The sequence below is a fragment of the Megalops cyprinoides genome, chromosome 11 (genome assembly GCF_013368585.1).
Source record: "Megalops cyprinoides isolate fMegCyp1 chromosome 11, fMegCyp1.pri, whole genome shotgun sequence".
Classification (NCBI taxonomy): domain Eukaryota; kingdom Metazoa; phylum Chordata; class Actinopteri; order Elopiformes; family Megalopidae; genus Megalops; species Megalops cyprinoides.
In genome coordinates this window covers 16,926,929-16,947,943 of record NC_050593.1, presented here as the reverse complement: position 1 = coordinate 16,947,943, position 21,015 = coordinate 16,926,929, and the positions used below count along the sequence as shown (strand labels likewise).

Here is a 21,015-nt window from a genome sequence, read left to right as displayed (position 1 = left end):
GAATAACTGTGGGTGGCACTTGTCCTGACTCAGGAGGTGTATAGCCGCTGTCCCGGTGTGGGTTAAGCATGGAGTGTTACAGACTTGCGGTGGGTGAGTCTATGAATCAGCACCGTTGCCCCCCCCCCCCCCCGCCCTGTAGCCCTCAGGTCTGGCTGTTCTCATTTTTCAGTCCCAGTTTTGTCAGGGAATGTAAAATTATTTTTCAGGAAGCAAGCTGGTGCTGAACAAACCAACATAAAAATGCAATCTTCATAGATAAGCAAGCTGCGGGTGGGGTAGGAGGGATGGCAGAGGATCATGGGGGGGGGGCTCCTGTACCACTGAACACACCACTACAGATACTGTCACTTACCCTTATGAAAAAAGAAACAAAAACAAATGCAGTCACATTTTCCCAAAACAGGAAACAGCAAGTGAACATAATGGTTTACAGAGGAGGGGAATCCCAACATCTACAGTTCTAGAAACGGTTTATTCACCATTCACCTAGAGACACATCTGACTCTCAGTAGTTTGACTTCACATTGAAAGTTCTGTCCCTGTGTTGTTAGACCTAAAGAGTTCCAGTGAAGGCAGGTGCTCGGGAATATATGGTAGCAGTAAGACCTCTGCTTCAAACCTTTTTGTTCTGTATGAGTAGTCTCGTAACCACCGATTACTAACAATCCAAAACCATTACAGGCCAGCCAGTTCGTGGAGAAAAGAGGTCTTCACCAAAACTCGTAAGCAGGAACAGGAAGGGATGCAGAGTGCTGGGTCCTGTTACAGTGGATCTGCTGTGGATAAATGCGGATAAATGTAGCCAAGAAAACCAGCCTGAGCCTGGACTCTGGTTGTACTCAGCACTCTGAACACCGCTACCCCGTCCCGTCCCGCGACAAGTCCACTCTGGCGAGGAAGAGGGACCCCGTGGAGCAGGTGCTCGCTGGTCAGCTGAGGAGAAGAGAGAAGGGCCAGAAATGTGCTGGGGCAGGAAGCGCGTTGAGACAATGGGTGGATGACTGAAAATGGTGGTGGTGGGGAGGGGGAGACTGTGTGTTTGTCCCAGGAAGGCAGGAAGTCCTGAGCTTGGAGCGAGGAGCGCGCCAACCACCCCCCCCCCCCCCCCCCCCCTCAGCCTCAGCCAGTCGGTCCAGGACCTATCTGCCACTCACACGCTACGGTGGAGCATCACATTCATGCAGTCCCTTTTACCCCTTCTGCTTTTCTCATCCTAATTGTAATCGACCGTCGTAATTAATATGAATCTGGTCACTATTGTAATTATTTTCCTCGTTGGCGTGCTTCCTCGGGCTCTAAGAGAATAAAAAAGGGGGCTGTGACTGCACGGTGACCGCACGGCGGCTACATGGACACCTCTAATTCTGCTTCTTCGTCTCCTGGTTGCCGTAGCTGGATCCTGTCTTCTTGACCTCTGTGACGCCAATTAGGCGACGCACTGCAATGGAGGCTGAAGAGACAGACAGGGAGATGAATCAGTACAGCGGGACAGACCAAGATACAGTACCAGTCAAACGTTTGGACACATCTTACTGAGGTAATGGGAAACATGCATTCAAAAACAATTTGATCTAAAGACTTATGCTTTAATAGTTGAAATTTGTTTCTTTGACAAATATAAATAGGGAAATTGATACCTATATATGAATTTCTTTCCAAAAAATTTTTTATTTTAAAAAAATATTTTTTGGCTACTTTGAAGAATCTAAAATATACAAGTTTTTTTTCATTTGTTTAACACTTTTATGGTCACTGCATAATTCTATTTGCATTATTTCATAGTTTTGATGTCTTTAGTATTATTTTAAAATGTGGAAAATAGTAAAAATAAAGAATAAAAGTTGTGTCCAAACTTTTGACTGGTACTGTATGTATGCACAGAGACACATACTGCATACCATCTATGGCTATATACCATTTAGCTATCACTAAGGGAAGCTGTCAGCCCCAAAACATACACCTTCCCCTCTCTGCAATGGATTTTTTAATTTGCAGTGGAGAGGAAGTTAGTAGTTAATGTTGTTTGATCAGCTGCATTGTGTTGCATCTGTGACAAGAACACACACAACGTGGACCAGCCAATCATGTCTGTAAGATAAATAACATAAATGAAACTGAATTTCCTCTAAAATTGATAAAGATTAAACTGAAAAGATTAAACTGACTTTGCTGGTATTTCAGCATTGTAGACACCACACGGTGAGTAAAAAACCCAGCTGTATTGCAGTGCAAATGATGAGTTTAAAGGTCCCATTTTATGCAAGGGCAGTGATGGTTATACTCACATATGATAATGAAAACGATGAAGCTGATGATGAGGACGGGGGAGCCACTGACAAACACCCCCCAGGCGAAATTGATGAGGGGGGAGAGCAGCAGGGTGGCCCAGAACAGGAAGTTGAGCAGCGTCCATGGCCGACGGGGGGGCTTCACGATTGGCCCAGGGAAGCAGCCCTCCTTCACATAGTGTTCCTGAAGTGCATCCTGAACAGGGACAGCAGCCTATCACACCAGGGATCACCACCCTCTCACCTTATCCTACCTTATTTTACACTAGTGAGAAAAAGCTGTTTAAACGGGCAGGCAATATTCATAATTAATGCACAACTTATTAATATATAAACATAGTCAATTTCCACCCTAAGCAATGAGGAGGAAGAAAACTGACCTTTTCCTGATAGAGCTTATGGAGCCAGTCTGCACACTCCTTCTCATCATCTGGGATCTCCTCTACAGGGAACCTCCTGTGGGAGAGGCAATGAGGACAATAGCATAGTAAGATGACACTTCCATAGTGAATAGAAGCCCCTTCTTGCCACCAGGGGGCAGTGTAACAAATTCAGGGTTACACTTATGGAAGTAGACTCTTCTGGTGATTCATAAAGATTACGAGATACCTCAAACTGGAGACTATTTGACCTGTAGACATATACACTTATCTTTCATTATTGTGAATTGCTATTCAAATTCCCATTCCAAATTAAGGTTGCATGTTTTCAGTTTCTCCCTAGATGAGCTAGGTGCTCTCTTTTTACATGTATTATAAATAAGAAAACAGGCAAGGAGGCAAGGGCTATCTGAAATTACAGTGGGCAGGAAAACATGTCTGTGCGGTAGACATGCACTCCATACAGGAGTACTTTTTTATTGATGCCAGCACAAACAGTAAGAGGCAGCCCTGTGAAGCTGTTACATTCATAACCTATTACTTTGATGGGAGTCAGAATAACTTATTGCTTAAACAGCAACACTAATTGGTCTGGTGTGGTTTAGTCTGATGTGCTGAGATCCACTGTCACTGGCTTCATCATTGAACAGTTCATACTGATTGGTGACCACTGGTTTATATTTTCTTTCTATCTAAGTCCCGGAACTCCTGACTGCATCAACTAACATCCAGACTAACAACTAACATACTCAACCAATTTAGTTTCTCTCTTACATTCTGAGAATACTAGTTCCTTTAAAGAATATATGAAAAACTGCAGTTTAAAAAGCTGGATGATGCCTTGGTATGGATGCCAGGACTCAAACCAGCCACTGCAGGGTGAGACGCCCACCTGACACTCATGTCTGCCATGTACTTCTTCCCACTGATGATTCCTAGCAGCGTGGGGTTCTTCTCGTCTTTGAAGTTCAGTGTCACGTCATACACCGCCTTTACTGGAATCCAACAGAGATGCAACAATCTCAGACTTGCAGGAACTGACAGACAGGAAGTAAGATTACACAACTGGAGATGAGTGTAGGTGAACTAATGTCATCATGCCATTAATGAATCTGTTCTTCAACATGTATCATAGCAGGATAAATGCATATAGAGATAAGCAGGAATGAATCAGGTCTTGTAATCAGTTAGCAACCCCACACTAAAGCTGATATGTGACTCTGCTTGGCCACTATACATGAGAGGGGCTGATGTCACCCACCACTTGTTACTGCAGTCTCCTCGTTTATATAGGTGTGGAGTCTCTCTCTCTCTCTCTCATTCTACCTGTGTGTGTCCTTTCTTACCTGTTCCTTTGAGGCATTGCAGGGTGGTGGTGAAGCCCTTGGTGCGGGGAAGCAGATGATACTTCAGCTTGGGTAGGCCCTTGCTTTCAGCCACCTGCATGCTGATCTGGTGCTTCTTTTCTGTGAAGCGTGTGCCTTCACAGTATAACAGGAACTGGAGGCACAGGAGTTTTACATTACACACCTTCACTAATAACCACACAACCATCTACACACACGCACACACACACACACACACACACACAAAGCACCCACAACAGAACTTCTATACAGATGACTATCGTAATCATTAGAGAGGTAACGACATTAATCCTAAAGCCCAGTAATCTCTCCGCCCATCTGTGTACCTCACAACCATCTTTGGAAATGATCATGGCTTAGTGATGACCTCACGCTGACGTGACTTTGCAAGACAAAAGAAACAGTGCTAAACCTTCTGCGGCCTCACATAGCTGATCACTGCCCTACACGCAGAGCTTTCCACACATATGGTGCCAACCTCTCCATATCTCATTTTTAAATGTCTTCTCTGACTTGGCAAAGCTCATCCGCAAGTGAAAATGTTGCCTTCACAAGAAAAATCACCTGGGGACACATTGTTATCTGTAGCACCTTGTTTGACTGATAATAACAAGGACCTTCCTTGAGAGCAGAGATTATTAGCCCGATCCCATCAGTGCACACACTCACCCACATGCACTCTGGGTAATCTTTGAGGCTGTCAAGGCCTTTGAAGACAGTGTCCCTGTCTTCTTCCCACTTTCTCTTGCAGAAGACAATCTCCAGGAAGTACCAGGTCCAACCAATCAGAGGAACCTTCAGCAGCTCGTGTTTTGCCAGGACTTTGGAGCTCTATGTACGGGGTGGAGAGTAGAGGTCACATTACAGGAGAAAAACACATGCCCACAGGGATACACAGACACAGAACAACACACATGCACAGGGATGGATATAGCACTTCCAGTGAATAGCGGCTCAAGCTAATTGCTAGCTGGTTTTAACTAGAAATAGATTAGTGTGCTGAATGGGAGATGCCTGCTGTTTGATTCCACTGAGTACACTAACTTGCTTCTGACAAGACTAGAAACTACCCAAACTGTTATGCACCAGGAGTACTATCCCAATCCCTGCAGACAGACAACTGAACTCACAGACAGAGAGGGGAGACATGCAGGGATTTACATGGACAGGCTGGTAGAGTTCATATTGACAATTATCTTCAGTATCCTAATAGGACACACATATTTACATGCACGCATGCACACTCGCGTATTTTCACAAACACAGGCACACAGCGAACAGCAGGTACCGACCCCCAGCACCCCATAGCGTTCACACATAGTCCACCCGCACAGGAAGTCAATCTCGAAGTTGTGGTTGAGGATGATGATGACGTGCTCTTTGCCAAATTTGTCCACCGTGGCCTGGTCAGTGTAGAGTGTGCATTCTGTACATGACCACCATTCCAGCAGCATCACCAGCTCTGGAGGAGAGGGGGACCAGACAGTACAACGTCCACTCTGTCACAATCCACTGGCAATACAACATCAATTCAGTATCCACTCTGTCACAACCAACTATCAATGCAACAACAGCACAGCGTCCACTATCACAAATGACTATCAACATGATATCATTACAGCATCCGTTCTGTTGCAACCCAATGTCAATACAACACCAATACAGCATCCACTCTGTTACAACCAACCATCAATACAACATCAATGAAACACTCACGCTGCCACAATTCAGTGCAACATAATGACAAATCGCAAACTGTTTGAAATCTACTATTACATTAAATCAGTAATGAGAACTGCACTACACACGCCGTAATGTAAGAGCAAACAAGCACACATGCTGTCCACACATAGAGTAAAAGGGGGACACTCACGGCTCCATAAGGAGTAGGACAGCCGGCAGTTGATCCTGCGGTACAGCTGTTTGTTGAAGGGCCACAGAACGCAGGTGCACAGCTGGATGAAGTTGATGATGAGGCCGCTGACTACAAAGACGAAGCTAATGAGCAGCTGGAGGATGAACTGCTGCTTCACGTAGGCAATGAGACCCATGATAGGAGCCGAAAGTGCTGACAGGGCCCCTCTCTCGGTATGCCGGACCTAGGGGGGCACAGGCACAAGAGCCCGATTCGATGTAAAAAAAAAAAAAGCTGACTACAATGGAACATGTTGTCTTGAGAATTTCACTAAGCACATCAGGTATACAAAAAGGTCAACATCATTTGACTTTATTGGTTTAAGTAGCAAGCAGACATTTGCAGTTACAAGATGAGACATGATTAGCTCTTGTATTATACAGTCTTCTCCTTCCCAATCTGTTCAGTGTAATAACGCTTGTCATGTATGCCGAATGTAATTGACAGGATGGAATGTGTTCTGAATTTAAAAGACTGGCTATATAGTAGCTTGTTATTCTGCACAAGTGTATTGCTGCAAGGTCAGCAGGTCTAGGGTCTGTTAAAGGTCATGGGAATCTTTACCTCTGATGAGTCTATTTTTTCTAGTAAGTACTGAAAATGTTCTGTGGAAGTCAAACTGAGGTAATAACTTTTCTGTCTGGATTCTGGCCACTTGATAAAAAAAAAAACTCCATTGATTTTGTATGATAATGACTTCAGGAAAAAAACAGTCAATGTCATCATATTCTGATGCACCGCAAAGACTTCAGAATGACATTTGAACTTAAGAAAAATAGGAAGCAACAGTTCTAGTCATAAAAAGGGAAATTACGATGTATAAGGTGGTTTTAAGAATGTTTTTGGGTAAGGGTGAACAGATAGCTGAAGATGTTTAAAAGTCTGAAAGCTAGACAGGAGTAGAGTCTGGTGTGCAGGAGTGGGTCCTTACCACGGTGGCTCTCTCTTTACAGTCCTCGTTTACAGGGTCCTTCGTTCAGTATAATCGTCCTGGAGAGAGAGTGAGAAGAAGTCTGTATTATTTCAATTATGTAAATTAATGATACAGGGATACAGAAAGAGACAAGTGACCACAGTCTGGGCATTGGTATAAAAATCACGCCTGAGAGAAAAATGATGATATGTGGTCACTGTGAAGCAACAGAGATGTGCGTTCTCAAACTCTGCACACAGAAATGAAGGGCGAAAATGTTTCAAACACTTGAAAAGCTATTCCCAAAGAATCATTACCTCAACAACCAAAATGTAACTGAGAAAGAAAAAGATAGAAAGAGAGAAGAGCAGCAAAGTGCTCTTGAGCATAAGCATTAGGAAAGACTGTCATATCCTGTTAACTCAGAACAGTGGAAGTAAAAAGGAAGAGACCAAAGGAGAGATTATTGATGGTCCAGTGGAGAAAAAAAGAGGGAGATTTCTCTCTCTCTCTCTCTCTGTGTAGGGTGCTCAGGGTGTAGAGAGGACAGTGAATAGGTGCTTTCACATAGTCCCCTCTGAAGTGCTCCGGAGCCTGGCGCAACTTGGTGCAGACTGTGCATATTGCTAGACTGTTAGTACATAAACACGGTCTGACATGGCATGGATTGGAAGGTAGCAATGGGGAGTCTGATCACATTTTGATAAAACAACTCTCCTGAGGGATTTGATTAAATGGCCTGTGCTACTATCACGATGATAAATGATAACAATGATCAAAAACGTTCAAAATAAATTCAAAGGATCCCGCAATCAGCAAGGTGACTAGTGGATCTAAAATTGGAAAGTTTTTATTGGGAATATGGACAGCTGACAAAACTGTTGGCCTAAGAGGTCATTAACAGGTGAGAGAGAGGAACTGTGAAGGGGGGGGGGGGGGGGGTCACTCACAGAGAGAGCACTGACTATGAACAGTCTAATAAATGGGCCACACACTTTTCAACTCTGACTCTGAAAAAAATTGATACAAAATGTTTCAAACCATCCGGCAGCTTCACAGTAATGTACAAACAATGGCCTCACAACAGAGCTGGAACTCTGCTCTCTCCATATTCAAATAAAAAAGAGCAGTCAAGGTCTGGTGCCACTTGAACCAGCAGGTGAGCACTCAATTACATGCAAAGCCCTACAGAAATCAGCTCTCCTAAGACAAGGCCCTTTGGCCTAATGAGCTATGAGGCTCACTGAACTAAACCAAACTGAATCTGTCCCTCAAATAATTCAAATGGCATTTAATAAATTCCCAAAACAGGAATAAAGGAATACATGACTTGAAAAACAAGTACACTGAAAACTACAATTGGAAAAAAACAGGACACCGAATAGAGGTGGCAGAACTGGCAAAATACCTTTTGATTTTTTTCATAAGAAATACAAATTCTGAAATTATGCTCATTAACCAAGGATTCAGTTTCTGTTCTCCTGAACAAAATAAAAAAAAACTACATGACAAATATTTCCTGAAATAAAAGAAAAGAATCTCAAAATTTACCTTTCCTGCTAACATCCATAAAATAGCTTTCCTGTTGTTAAAAGATAAAAAACTGTTCACCTGGTAGCAAAATGTGACTTGAGACACATTGCCTGTCTTTTAAATAAAGTACTTTGGCAACCCAATTTGTTTGTTGTCATGCCAATAAAATTCCATTTGAATTTGAAAGAGAGGGCACAGAGAGGTCATTCAAAAAGGAATTGCTGAGCATTGAGTCAGAAGACCTGAGCTGCCATGGCCCTTTACATTGAACCATCTCTCACCCAGAGGAAAATATAAAGGGGGTAACCTAATTTAACTGAGTGTGTGTGGGAGGGATTTAGATTTTAGAGCTCCTGAACACATTTATGTTGCCAGAACTCACCAGCCACCCTGTACTCTGAGTGACACTGAGGTAACTTAAGGTCTTATTCAGGGTGTTTCAAAATAACAGGTAGGTAAACAGAGTTCCCTGGTGCCGAACTGAACCTGATACACAAACAGCTACTTTCTCATTTATACCAGAGAGCTGGCTGTGACACGCACAAGCACACGCACACACACACACACACACACACTCACACAAACAAACACTCACACACACTTTCTTCTAGTTTAGCATTTCCTCTACTTGGCACATTGCCCAGATCCAGTCTCTCACACACATACCACAGTGGGTGCCAGCTTCTGCCCCTGGGAGTCAGCTTTGTGTCCTCTCTCTGCACAGTCCTCCAAAAGGGACATTACAGTAATCACCCAGAACTGTGGCCCAAAATGTCCTCCGCACAGCCAAAGACACGGAACTCTTACATCACCTGTAGGGCGCTAACACTCCTCGGTTTGTTGTTGGTGCTTACTTAAATCATTTTGTAGTGTTAAAGTTTTAAATCAAAATAAAAGTATGACAACCCCAACACATTGTTACTAATTATGATTTTTATAAGACATTGACCACTGAATGCACTGTGCTTACAGTGTATAATATGCTAGATGACATCATCATGGAGAGTGTTGACACTATGCCCTAATGTTCCTGTTCCCTTCTCTCTCAAACTCACACACTGTATGGCCTGCTGCAGACCTTTTCCCTGTTGACAGCATCGATTAGTGAATGCTGCCAAAAAGTAAACCAGAAATTTGCTGAATGAATATAGGACTGTCCACGCATTTTGGTGCTTACATTGTTGTACCACATATTGCTCAAATTTAGTATTTTAGAAAAACAAAAACTGAATGGCTACATTGATCCATCCTGGTGTTTTCCAGTTATTATTATTTAAAACAAACAAAAAAAATGCATCCCCTAATCAGTATTCCTAGCTTCTCTGTCACACTCTGCGAGATCACACTTGCCTGCATGATCCGGCGACAGCTTCCAACATGTTTCATAACCAGAACTACAGGAATAATCTTGAAATTTAACACATACCCTCTCAAACAGAATATAACTGCTAACTGACATGCATTAAAAAATGATAGCCGGAATTGCTAAGAAATTCCAGCCACCATCTGAAAGCCTCAACAACAAGGTCAAAAGTCCAGAAAAACATCAGCAAGGCTGGCGTCAGACCCAGTGGTACACTAGGGTCTGAGAGGTAACACTAGAGAGACCCACTGATTCTCCAAAATATGTCTCCATTTATAAACTGTGTAATGATAATGGAATCACCGAGTGCTGCATCTCTTATTCCAGCATCCAGACTGTGGCAGGTACAGCAGGTCCTCCCTAACAATGCTCCACACACAGAGAGCACAGACAGACAGACTCTTCCACTAAACTGTATGTCCCAGCATACCACTGCCCCAGCAAGTTTCACCTTCCTTGCTCTTAGAATTACAGCTTTAGAATGACTACAGACATGAGAGGTACTGCAATATTGAATGGAAGTACATAGTACGAGTTCTGCATACTCTTTCACAACAGCTCTAGAGCTCCATTGATCTCCAAGGTGAACTCTGATGAACTCTAAGCCAAAGCAACCGTCCAGCAGAGCACACCATACTGTAACTTTATCCTTAGGCAACAGGCCAGGCCCATATAACTTCTGTATACACACAAAGCACTGCCCACCTGCGTAAACTACTATATACACACACTGCAAAGCTCACCTGTAGAACTACTGTACACACACAATGCACTGCTCACCTATAGAACTATTTATCAAGCTCCACACAGCAAAAGCACCAACCTGGACTCAAGCATGTTCAGGAGATATAGTCAGAAGCACGAGACAACATATTGCAAAGATAAGGCATGTTGTTTAGACAGTTTTTGAAAGGAACCCACTGAAAATCAGAGGAGAAATCCTACAGACCTTGTGTTAGAAATGAGCTTCTGAGAATGACTGCATCTGCCTTGCTCAGAGAGGGAGAGAGAGGAGAGAGAGAGAGAAAGAGAGAGAGAGAGAGGGAGAGGGAGAGAGAGAAGGGGGGAGGGGCGAGGGAGGGAACAAGAGACAGGCTGAACTCTGTCCCAATGGTCACATAGCGCTCCATCCAATAAGCTGCTCTGAACTTTGGAGTCTTGCTCCACAAAGTGGCATCACACCCCAGGGGGAGGGTGGGTAGGTCGAGACTGAGACAGAGGGAGAGTGACAGAGAAGGGGGTGTTATTCTACTCATGGCACAACACCTTGCAGGACACAGCATCCTTTCCAGAGTCACATCCCTCATCTCACTCCCCCAAAACCCTCACCATCCTCCACCCAGGCTCACACAGTCACACAGACACAATGGAGTTATTGTGCCTGCAGCACAGCCCGGGCTCTGACTCAAGCACACTGTCTGTTAAGCAGGCAAACCTTACACTAGCAGAGGGACATCAGCTCCCTTGCAAACACACCATTCCTGTAATGTTGCTCCGATGTTTCTACAATACTGTGTGCGAGCAGAAAGCTCACTCTCCACAGCCAGCCCCACAGTCGAACACATATTCGAGCATGCTAAGACTATAAGCTGCTCATCTCTTTTAGACTGGTGAGGCTTTGTATTCATATGAGTGACCATTCCAAGACACATGGACTGACTGACACAGGGACTGACAGGGACATGATTGACCTGTCTGCTTCAATTGGAATCTGAGAGAGAGACTGAGTGAGAGAAGGAGAGAGCAACCAAGGGACACAGACAGCGTGAGGGAGACAGAGAGAAAGGGGGAAGGAGAAAGGAAGTGAGGAGAAGGGACCAGTACCCAAGTCTAATGCCACCGAGCAGGGCAAGCATGTCTGTGGAGCATAGAAAGCCATGAGCTCTCAAACATTTCCTCTGTCACCACCCTGCCACCAGACTCCTCTGTAGGGTCACCCTTTGCCACACTGACACCCCCCCCTCCCCCACCCCCCATGCTTTCTCACTCTCTGACCTGTGCCTCAGCTCCCCCATCCCCTCATCTGTGTTGCCTGAAAAGAGGCTAGGTTGCTATTTCAGTCAGAAAAAGTCTAAAAGCTTCAAAAAGGAGGAACTGCCCCAGCAGCGACCAAAGGAAACAGCTTTGATGTAATGTTAGAGTCTGTCTGAATGTGGCTGTCTGCTGTGAGAGGTGGGCTCTGGAAAGGCAGTTAGGTTAGCAGGCAGGTGTTTGATGTTCTGCCGTGTGTGTGTGTATTCCCTTAGGATTTTGTGTTTGTTTCTGTGTAAGTTTGCCATTGCTTAAGAGTTTAAATCATCTGTTGCTTTCTAAAGCCCCTAAGAGTCAGGCGAAAGGGTGGTGATGCATCTCTCTTGCCACCTATACCAGACCAAGCATCCATGAGACACAGCTCTCATCTCTCATTCTACCTTTTCAATCTTACTCCGGCATCTCCAGACATTTGACTTTGGGCGAGAACAAGAGATGGACCCATTTATTATACAGTTGAGTCAATCTTGCATTTATGTAGTGGTTGAATTATTATTAACAGTCAGTTTATCCTATAAATGGATAAAATGTAATTTGTTGCAGCACAAATATTAAGAAATTCAAACACTGAAGTTGACAAACAAAATGGGGCCCATTCAGAAAAGAGATCAGTGAGCTCTATTTTCCAGCTGTTTAATTTGTGACATTTTAGAAATGCAGCCTTACTAAAATGTTCTTTCAGTTTTGTCAGACGGTGCTTCTGCAATTATAATATGTTTAATATCATAACGTAATGTACTGAGGCGCACAGAAGCTAACGGAGTTGGCGCATTCGCTATATGCACGACTCAGGAGAGAAGAGCAAACGTGTACCTGGAATGCAGTGCATCCCATAAAACTCAAAAACATACGGTTGTTTCCGTAACCTGATCATGTGCGGGAGTGAACTTACAACACATCCTGGACCCTGGGAACTCTGCCCTCTGTCACCCCACATGGGGTCAAAGAGCAGCCTGAGTGACTGCACAATGACACACTGGGGTGGATCTCCCACACCCCCCCGCACACACACACACACACACACACACACACACACAAACTCCCTTCCTTCCTTGCTCTCACTTTGACGCACTGCCCCTCGAGGGCAACGGCAATCAGACAGAAGCCAGCTGCACGTTCTTTGGGACACATGCTGGTCCACAGGCTGACTAATGTAGGAGGTGACGAAGCACAGTAACGGAGTCTGGCTTTGATTCAAAGCCTGTCCTCATCAGATCAAAGAGTTCTGGGAGACTCACCATGCTTGTGATCATGGCAGTACTTCCATCTAAGACATTGCCTTTAAAATATTGAAATCCAACACAACACTTACACAGTTCTCAAGAACTAAATAAAGAAACGTGATCAAATATAGACAGGTGTTCATATTCATCATGTTAATCTAAAGTTACAGTATCCAACAGTATCATAACAGAGAGGACTGAAACCTCTGAAAGCCTGCTCAGAAACAGGGGACTTCAAGGGAGCTATTAACTCAATTGAGTAAAATCCTATACACAACATACAAAACTAGACACACAACTCCAAACACATACATGAAAGCAGGTACATAACTCCATACACATAAAACTTGGTACACAACACTAAACTGTAAACTTGTAGAGCAGGTGGTACATGGTACACAGGGATCTTATGGAGATTAAAGAGGCAGGGATAAACCAGCTTAGAGGGGAACAACTGCCTGGCCTGCTTTGCTTGTTCTACACAAACAAACATACAAAAACAAGCAGGACCAAAACTGCCTTACAAATCCACCCCTACTGCTGCCGGAAATCCAGTACCGATGACCCTCACAAACCAAGACTGCCAGGGTGCCAGAACCACAGATTCATTCAGGTCCAGCCCCTGAGCGGCCCGGCGAAGCCAAGGGACTCACCAGTAGATGTAGTAGGCCACTGCCATGATGACCACCGCTCCACAGATCCCTGTGAAGACCATCACACCTCCCTGGTTCAACATCTTTGTCCCGTCCTCTTTTCCCACCCAAAAAAAAAAAAAAACTGTACTTTCTGCTGGCAGCCGGACGAAGGAGGAGAGGGCAGACTCAGAGTCTGTGTGGCTGGAGGGCCATGCAAATCCCAGGAGAGATTATGATGACAGCAGCAAGAACCCGGCCGATCCCAGCGAGGGAAGAGGAGAAGGGCGGCCTCACCAAAACTGTCCACTCAGCACAACAAGGGATTGTGGTCCGCCAGCAATACGAGAAGACCGGTCCGAATCCACCACGACTGACTGCACATCCACAAGGGCACGCGCACCCACCTCTACACAGCCCTGTGGTTCGGAGCAGTAAAGTGCGACACAAGAATCGGAGCTAGCCGGACGCTCAGGACGTGGACACAGCAAAGGAAAAAAAAGACATGGGAGCAACATCTATCTCACCATCTTCCCCCCTAATCCCCTCAAATCAGATTAGTGCTGATTAGCTGGCCTGTGGCACCCTGGATAAGTCACTTCTAATTTGCATCAACATGTGGGGGTTGGGAGGTGGTTTGGGGGGGGGGGGTGCCAGGGTTTTGCCACCTATGCAGTTGGGTGGAACCATCCTTGTTGCTCATAGGTTCCCTTCAGTGTCATTCATTAGAACGGTGACAACAGTAGCGGCAAAGCCAGAGCGGCAAACGTTTTGGTTTTGTTTATTCACCAGGGGCATTTTTTTTTATAATTAACCCTCAGATATTTTCAGGGTCTTTTTCTTGTAGCAGTTTTAAAAGGCAAATTTGCCCTGTGCTCCACAGGTGTTTCCAATGCTGAATTCAGCCTTAGTGAAGAGAAAGTGGGAGAGTGAGGGAGTGTGTGTGTGAGAGAGAGCAGGGATAAAGAGAGACAGGTGGACAGAAGGAAGGTGCCAGTGAGGAGAGAGAAAGAAGTACAGGCTGATGTTGAGAGAGGGCAGAGAATGACAGCAGTAATGAGGACAACCAGAGAAATGGAGACAGCAAGAGCACTCAACTTATTACTCATCTTTCTGTAGTAAGTATAACCACAAAATATATCTGAACTCCCATTTCCATGTGTCCAACATAACACTCCCTGGGTTGGGTGGTAATAACCTTAGGGTAAATGTGCTGTTTAAGCCCACCAAATCTAGTTTTAAATATATATTTAGACAGGCCATTTTTTTATGTCAGGAAAGTAAGGTGAAAATCAAACATTCACCTCCCATTTTCTCACTCAAGTTTATAATTTTTCAAGTTTTATTTTTAAATTAACCTGTTAATAAAAGATACCTTGAATATAAAAAAGTCTGGACTGGGGTTAATAAGTATGCTCTTTAAGCCCATGTTTGTTCTAAATAAGACCACATATTTATTTTCTGTTCATTTTTATTCATTAAAATGTTTTTCCAATAAAATTTATGAATTTAGATCAGGGTTTTTGACATAATTTGACACATAATTTGACATATTAGGGTTGTACAGTCTAATATGTTACATTACATTACATGCATTTAGAAGATGGTTTATCCAGAGCAACTTCCAGCACAATAGACCATAAGTGTATCCATTCAATTTAAACGAGCAACAGTGTCAGACCAGGCTAACAACACTCCCAGATCAGTGAGTGTGAGCATAACACTGTTCATCTTGAGAATTACACAGTGCAGCAAGGAAGGTGTTAATTTCAACTGTGCAATATGCCTCACAGTGGTCAGATGCACCAGGGTATGGCCCTTCCCATTTTAGGTGTCCTCTTATTAATTGTTTCTCAGTTTCCTATATGTGCTTAAGGGGACTTCTACACCTTGTTCATTTGACTGTTTGATTCCAATATGTGCTTCGGTATTGGTATTCCAGTCTGGGTTTTGTTGCAAGTAAGATAATTAAAAAATAAGATAAATGATCAATGTAAATGTGAAGATAAATATGGTACTGACAGTGAGGTTGGGAGAGGGAGAGTAGTAGTGTTGAGAGAGGTAAATATCAGGGCCTATATATTTCTGAGATTGAACAATTGTAGACAGACCTACAGCAATGGAATCTCAGTTATTTAATGGAATGTATCCATGTATCAAATAAAATTAGTGCTCTGAGAAATTTGGCAGAAGACATGGCATTGCAGAAACGTTTGGTACATATTGTTCTAGTTAAAAGCAGTAGTAGCTGTGACCACTGTCTGCTGCCTATTTTTTTTTAACTGTTTTACATTTCTGAATCAATCATGACTTCCACGTAAACCACACCCCACAATCACCTCATGGGAACAAGGTGGACAGCAGTGGACCTTGCAGTGTGTGATTGAAGCCCTCGGCCCATGGGCCTGGTATTTCAAGCACAGAGAGAACAGCCATTACTAAAGATTCTGCCTTCCTGAGTCTTGTCAAACTGAGACAGGCAGTACACAGTTGGCACTGGGGGTGAATTCATACAGCATCTCCAGCTCCTTAGCACTGCCTCAGTTCTGAGCTCTGTGCAACGGCCTGCACGCTGCATTTAACCTCATTTTAAATCAGGTCTGTGACGTGTTAAACCTGCTGCACCAACTATGACTGCAGCTGCCTGCGCTCGTTTCTAGTTAGTGTGTGTTGGATTGGAGTGCATGTATTCTTCAAACTTGAAGGCTACGTGCAATCTGGGAATTTTTTGTGAAATTTATGAAATATTAGGACAATGAGGATCCTCTCTGTCTGTGAAGAATAAACACCACAGGAAGAAAAAAACAGGATATATATGACAAAGTACTTTCTGACATTGAGTTGTCCTGGCTGTAACACAGGCTCCATTCTGCACTACAATAATAGTCAACAATGGGTTTCCCCTCCCATTACACAGTGATACCCATGTGAGAGTGGAGTTCAATGGCATCGGTGTTAAAGCAGCACAAGCCCTTTTAGAGCATCACAGCCAGGCCTTGAAGAGAGCCCAGAGCCCAGAGCCCAGAGCCCAGAGCCCAGAGCCCAGAGCCCAGAGCCCAGAGCCCAGAGCCCAGGACTAAAAATCCAGGATGGAGTTGGGGGGTTAACAGTTGCCTTTATCTCCATTAAGATCAAGGTGATCAGGCCTGCTAGTCAAAAAGGGGCATAAGCAGGCCTCTCCAAGCTGGCAAAATGTGTCCAGCTGCATGCTCATTCATTTCTGACAGACTCTGGAATCCAGGGGCTTCTTCCTGCAGTCACAAGAAAAATCAAATACGAGGTGACAACAGCCCAGATTCAGAGAACAATTTTAGGACACCCTTAATTAGTAGCATTTTAAACCAATCATGGAGAGAATTTAGGACACTTTAGCAACTCATGATAAATTACCCGTGCAACAATTTGATATTTTTATGCATCTGCGATTTTGGTGATTAGTCTAAAAAAATCTCCTGAAAAGATACTGTCCTAAGGTGGCTTTGTGAAACATGGCTAACAACCCCTCATAGTCAAAAATTTTAGGACATGCTTCTTTCTCCAACTACTGTACATCTGCCCTCCAGCAGGTGGAGTCATCATTTGTGCTTTCCGTTTCCTCAAGAAAAACCCACATTGTTGACTTGAAGTGAACCCAAAGTCAGCTGAGAGGAGAGAGATACACAGGGAACTGGAATAGGCTGTCCTCAAACATGCTGTCAGAAAAATAAAAAGCATAGGAAGATTGCCTCCTGGAACCTGCCCTGTACGTTCATGTTTAAAATGGATATGAGCACCATGAGCGTGCTGCATAAACACTCAAATGCTGATTTGACTCCCATTCCACCTTCTTACCTCCTGCTTTGTAATCCTACTGCAGGACAGAACAAGCCACCAACCTGCCCTGCAATTCATCTCATAATGACATTATGGTCCCTCTGAGCATGACCGCAGCATACCTGGTTACTTAACAGGGCAAACACACGATGTTCTCTGAGCATTGCCACAATGCACTTTAGCTTGGCTTAAAGCCCCCCTAAAGCCCCCCTCCCCTCATTGCCCTCCTCTCTGACAGCAAGATAGGAATGAGTGATGTACCTCTGGTATTTACATATCTATTATTTCCTGCATGTTCTGCTGTCAGTCACCTGGAGATACCTAGCATGTCCCTTGTCCTTAGGTACCCATGATAGAATGAGCGGTGGGCCTGACCACAGCTGACCTCACCAGCACAATGGATAGATGGTTGGTTGGATGGACGAATAGCCTTGAGACTAACATCTTATAACTTTAAAGTGATATTACTGTCACATCAATAGACATCTGTACCAGCTGGTAGCTGCTAACCAACACCAATCCTTATTTTTCACATGCCCAGAGAGACCTTTAACAAAGGCCACAGAAAATGTTGCTACCTGGCACTGATAAAATACCATATAAATTAATTTCACAATAAAGATCTCCATGGTGATTACAAAACAAGGGTTCTATGTTGGCAGTTTCATAAGGATAAAACTCTCCATAATGACCTCACACAATTTTCCCATAAACTGTCATTTAAAAACAGACCACTGAAAAACCTGGAATCACTTACCATATTACACTGACAGTGAATGACACTGACATGCTATCATGCTCACTTTCCAATTTAGCCTATCATTTCAACTTGCTGACGTGGCCCCTACCTTTTGCAGGCCATTTCAATATTACTAAATAAAGACATCCGAGGACTGCGCTGAAATATGACAGCTGCCAATGAAGTGGACAGCATGTTCTCCTGCCAATAGATGACATCATCTGCCACATCAGGTCTTCCATCACAGCACTAGCTGAAGGGGAGGGACACAGCCAAAGCAGGAAGAGACAGAGGTCACCCTGGGTAGTGTCTGAGAGGGGTGAGGGTGAGGGTGTGGGGCAGATTAAAACTGAAAAATTCACCTAGCAGCAATCCATAAAGGTAAATCCACCAAAATCAAACAAACAAAAAGAAGTGTATACACTAAGAATCACAGACCGGTTTCTGGTCAGATGACACTGCATGTGTATGCAAGAGTGTGTATGTGTCTAAATGTGTGAATGTGCGTGTGTGTGTGTCTGTCTGAATGTATGAGTGTATGTGTAAGTATGTGAAACTGTAAGGGTATGTGTATGTGCATGAGTATATGAAAGTAAAAGTAATGATGATCTACTCCATGTATAGTCTCTTTCATTCCTTTCAAGGATTTCAAACCACTTTCCAATGAACGAAGTAACACTCACTACAGATAAGCTGGGGTACAAAGGAAGAGATTTTTTTAGCAAGTGGGTGTATGGACAGATTGGAAATTGGACCAGGACACTAGGCAACATTGCTACTCTTTGTAATAAGCGTAATAGGAACATTAAACATCTCCCCCAAAAGATGACATTTCCTACAGCAGTGTCTGACTCAATGGGCACTGGTTTTCTAATTTCTACCTGACCCAGAAGAAAGACTCACTACTTTGAACTCACCTTCCAGCAGCCAATGGTTTCCATCTGCCATTAAAGTGATAGTTACACATAGCCATGATTAAAGCATTTGGCAAGGGGGGGTTTATGCTGATAACTCTAATGATGATAGTGATGATGATGATGATGATGATTTATTGAAAACTAACAAGAAATCATTTCAAAGTCCTTTTGGGTCCTAAAGTTCAAAAAATTATGCTGTATATGTTGACATAACAGAACTGTGTACCATGACAGAGCCCAAAGCAAAGAAATAGCCCCTTTCTGGAGTGTACATTGATACACTCTCTGTTGCAAAGACATTATAGTTATAGGGCAGCAGATGAAGAACACTATAAAGCCTGAGGTTTCAAAATCATATTTAACTATGTCAGCCCAAATCCAAAGGACCATTGCTAAAACACCAACCACAGTTTAAAGAAAATGACAGGAAAAAAAAACAGAAAAAAATGAACAATGTCTCAATTTAAGAAATGATTTTTTAATCAAGGCACAAAAGCATAGCACACTACACAAAGGTGTAGTTCTGTCAATGGGTAGGTAATCTTTACCCAAGTAGGCTACACATATGAACCATTTGTCAGGAACAACAAACTCATTCATACAAAAATCCAACTTTTCAAAATAAACGGCATGTCAGATGTGTTCAGACAGTATGCTTCTTGTTTTATTCGCAATTTGTTGGATGGGGAAAATTAAAACATGCAACTCTGCGTGACTATAAACTGCAAAACTAAATGGCGTTCAAGATGTTACCTATTCACGAGTCACGGAAATTTCTGGCACAGAACTGAATAAATTGCTGTATTTCTACCAAACAAGAACACTTCTTGGAAGCCACACCATTCAATGACCTGCTTAAGCGGCAGGTGTACCTTACGACAGAAAACTTGCACTGTAGTAACCCCGAGCCGGGATGATACGCACGCCATGACAGCGTGACAGTCAGGACAAACGCAGCGGCGCTGGTACACAGCAGTACCGAATTTGCTCTGTTTGGAAATAAAATCAGGATGTATCACATGTTACAATGAACGCCCCCACAAACACGTCACGCATGCTCGGCTGGAATGGCAAGCCACTGATGCAACGAATAACAATTCAACTAACTACAAAACCAATGCACTGAAAGTAAGAAAAAACAAATAACATTACAGTGTAACAGTATGGTTACAGAAAAACCACACACGAGCAGCAATCACTCGATATTCTAATGACAACGGGTTGATATCCGTGCAGGTAACTAGTCAGCCAATGCACCTGACACGAGCAAACGACCTATATTCACAATACAACAAAACACAATTTCTACCAATCTAATAAGCCTGCAGATAAATGAAACAAGCCAGCAAGCCATTATATAGTGCTAATAACAACAACTAACAAGCTATATATTAGCTCACTAGCTAAATCGCTACCTGTTCTGGGGTGTTGCTGTGTAAGCAGTCTCTGGGATGGCTCAGACTGGATGCCGCACACTTGGTTTTTCGGATGCGTTAATTTCAATGAAGCGGAATAGATAACTTCAATACCAGCGTTTAATACACACGGTACCGTTATTCTTATCCATTACTGGTCCATCCTTTTCACAAGAGTAGGGGGCTGATGAGGCACTGAGCTTCCGGTCCGTCTTGCCACACTTTTCGTCAGGAAACAACACCGAACAGTTCCTGTTATTATAAATTAACCTCAATAAAACAATGAGCTTTATTATGAGCAGTGCTTGAGGTGGGGGGTAAAAAGTGCCGGCACTCCCCTTACTCACATGTTGGCGTGTGTATCGGCCGGTATCAGCAGGTCATTAAGTATTACATTCTGAATTTTTACAGTGAATAAAAGATACTAGGAGATATCAATGATGTTCACAACATAAATTTATTTCCTCAAAGGGACAACCATTC

At 43.5% G+C, this 21,015-nt stretch overlaps 1 protein-coding gene across 2 annotated transcripts; it reads right to left on the bottom strand.

Moving 5' to 3' along the window:
* Nucleotides 1–1,101: 1,101 nt before the first annotated feature.
* Nucleotides 1,102–20,731, bottom strand: LOC118786049 (1-acyl-sn-glycerol-3-phosphate acyltransferase gamma-like). Of its 2 annotated transcripts, none has more exons than XM_036541077.1 (10): nucleotides 20,533–20,731; nucleotides 6,885–6,943; nucleotides 5,912–6,137; nucleotides 5,331–5,500; nucleotides 4,708–4,869; nucleotides 4,018–4,171; nucleotides 3,564–3,666; nucleotides 2,672–2,747; nucleotides 2,289–2,487; nucleotides 1,102–1,453 (listed from the first exon to the last, which is right to left on the bottom strand). In XM_036541077.1, exons 3-10 carry the CDS (start codon nucleotides 6,087–6,089, stop codon nucleotides 1,362–1,364), a joined length of 1,134 nt encoding a protein of 377 aa, XP_036396970.1. In that variant the 5' UTR covers nucleotides 6,090–6,137; nucleotides 6,885–6,943; nucleotides 20,533–20,731; the 3' UTR covers nucleotides 1,102–1,361. The 2 variants fall into 2 exon arrangements, with proteins under 2 accessions (XP_036396970.1, XP_036396969.1); XM_036541076.1 differs by lacking the exon at nucleotides 20,533–20,731 and adding an exon at nucleotides 10,712–10,770.
* Nucleotides 20,732–21,015: the final 284 nt, after the last annotated feature.

Coding starts and splice junctions, on each gene's coding strand:
- LOC118786049 (XM_036541077.1), bottom strand. CDS start 6,089: ATGGGTCTCATTGCCTACGTGAAGCAGCAGTTCATCCTCCAGCTGCTC. Junction 2,748..3,563: donor ATGGCAGACATGAGTGTCAG/GTGGGCGTCTCA, acceptor CCTCTCCCACAG/GAGGTTCCCTGTAGAGGAGA. Junction 2,488..2,671: donor ATAAGCTCTATCAGGAAAAG/GTCAGTTTTCTT, acceptor GTCCCTGTTCAG/GATGCACTTCAGGAACACTA.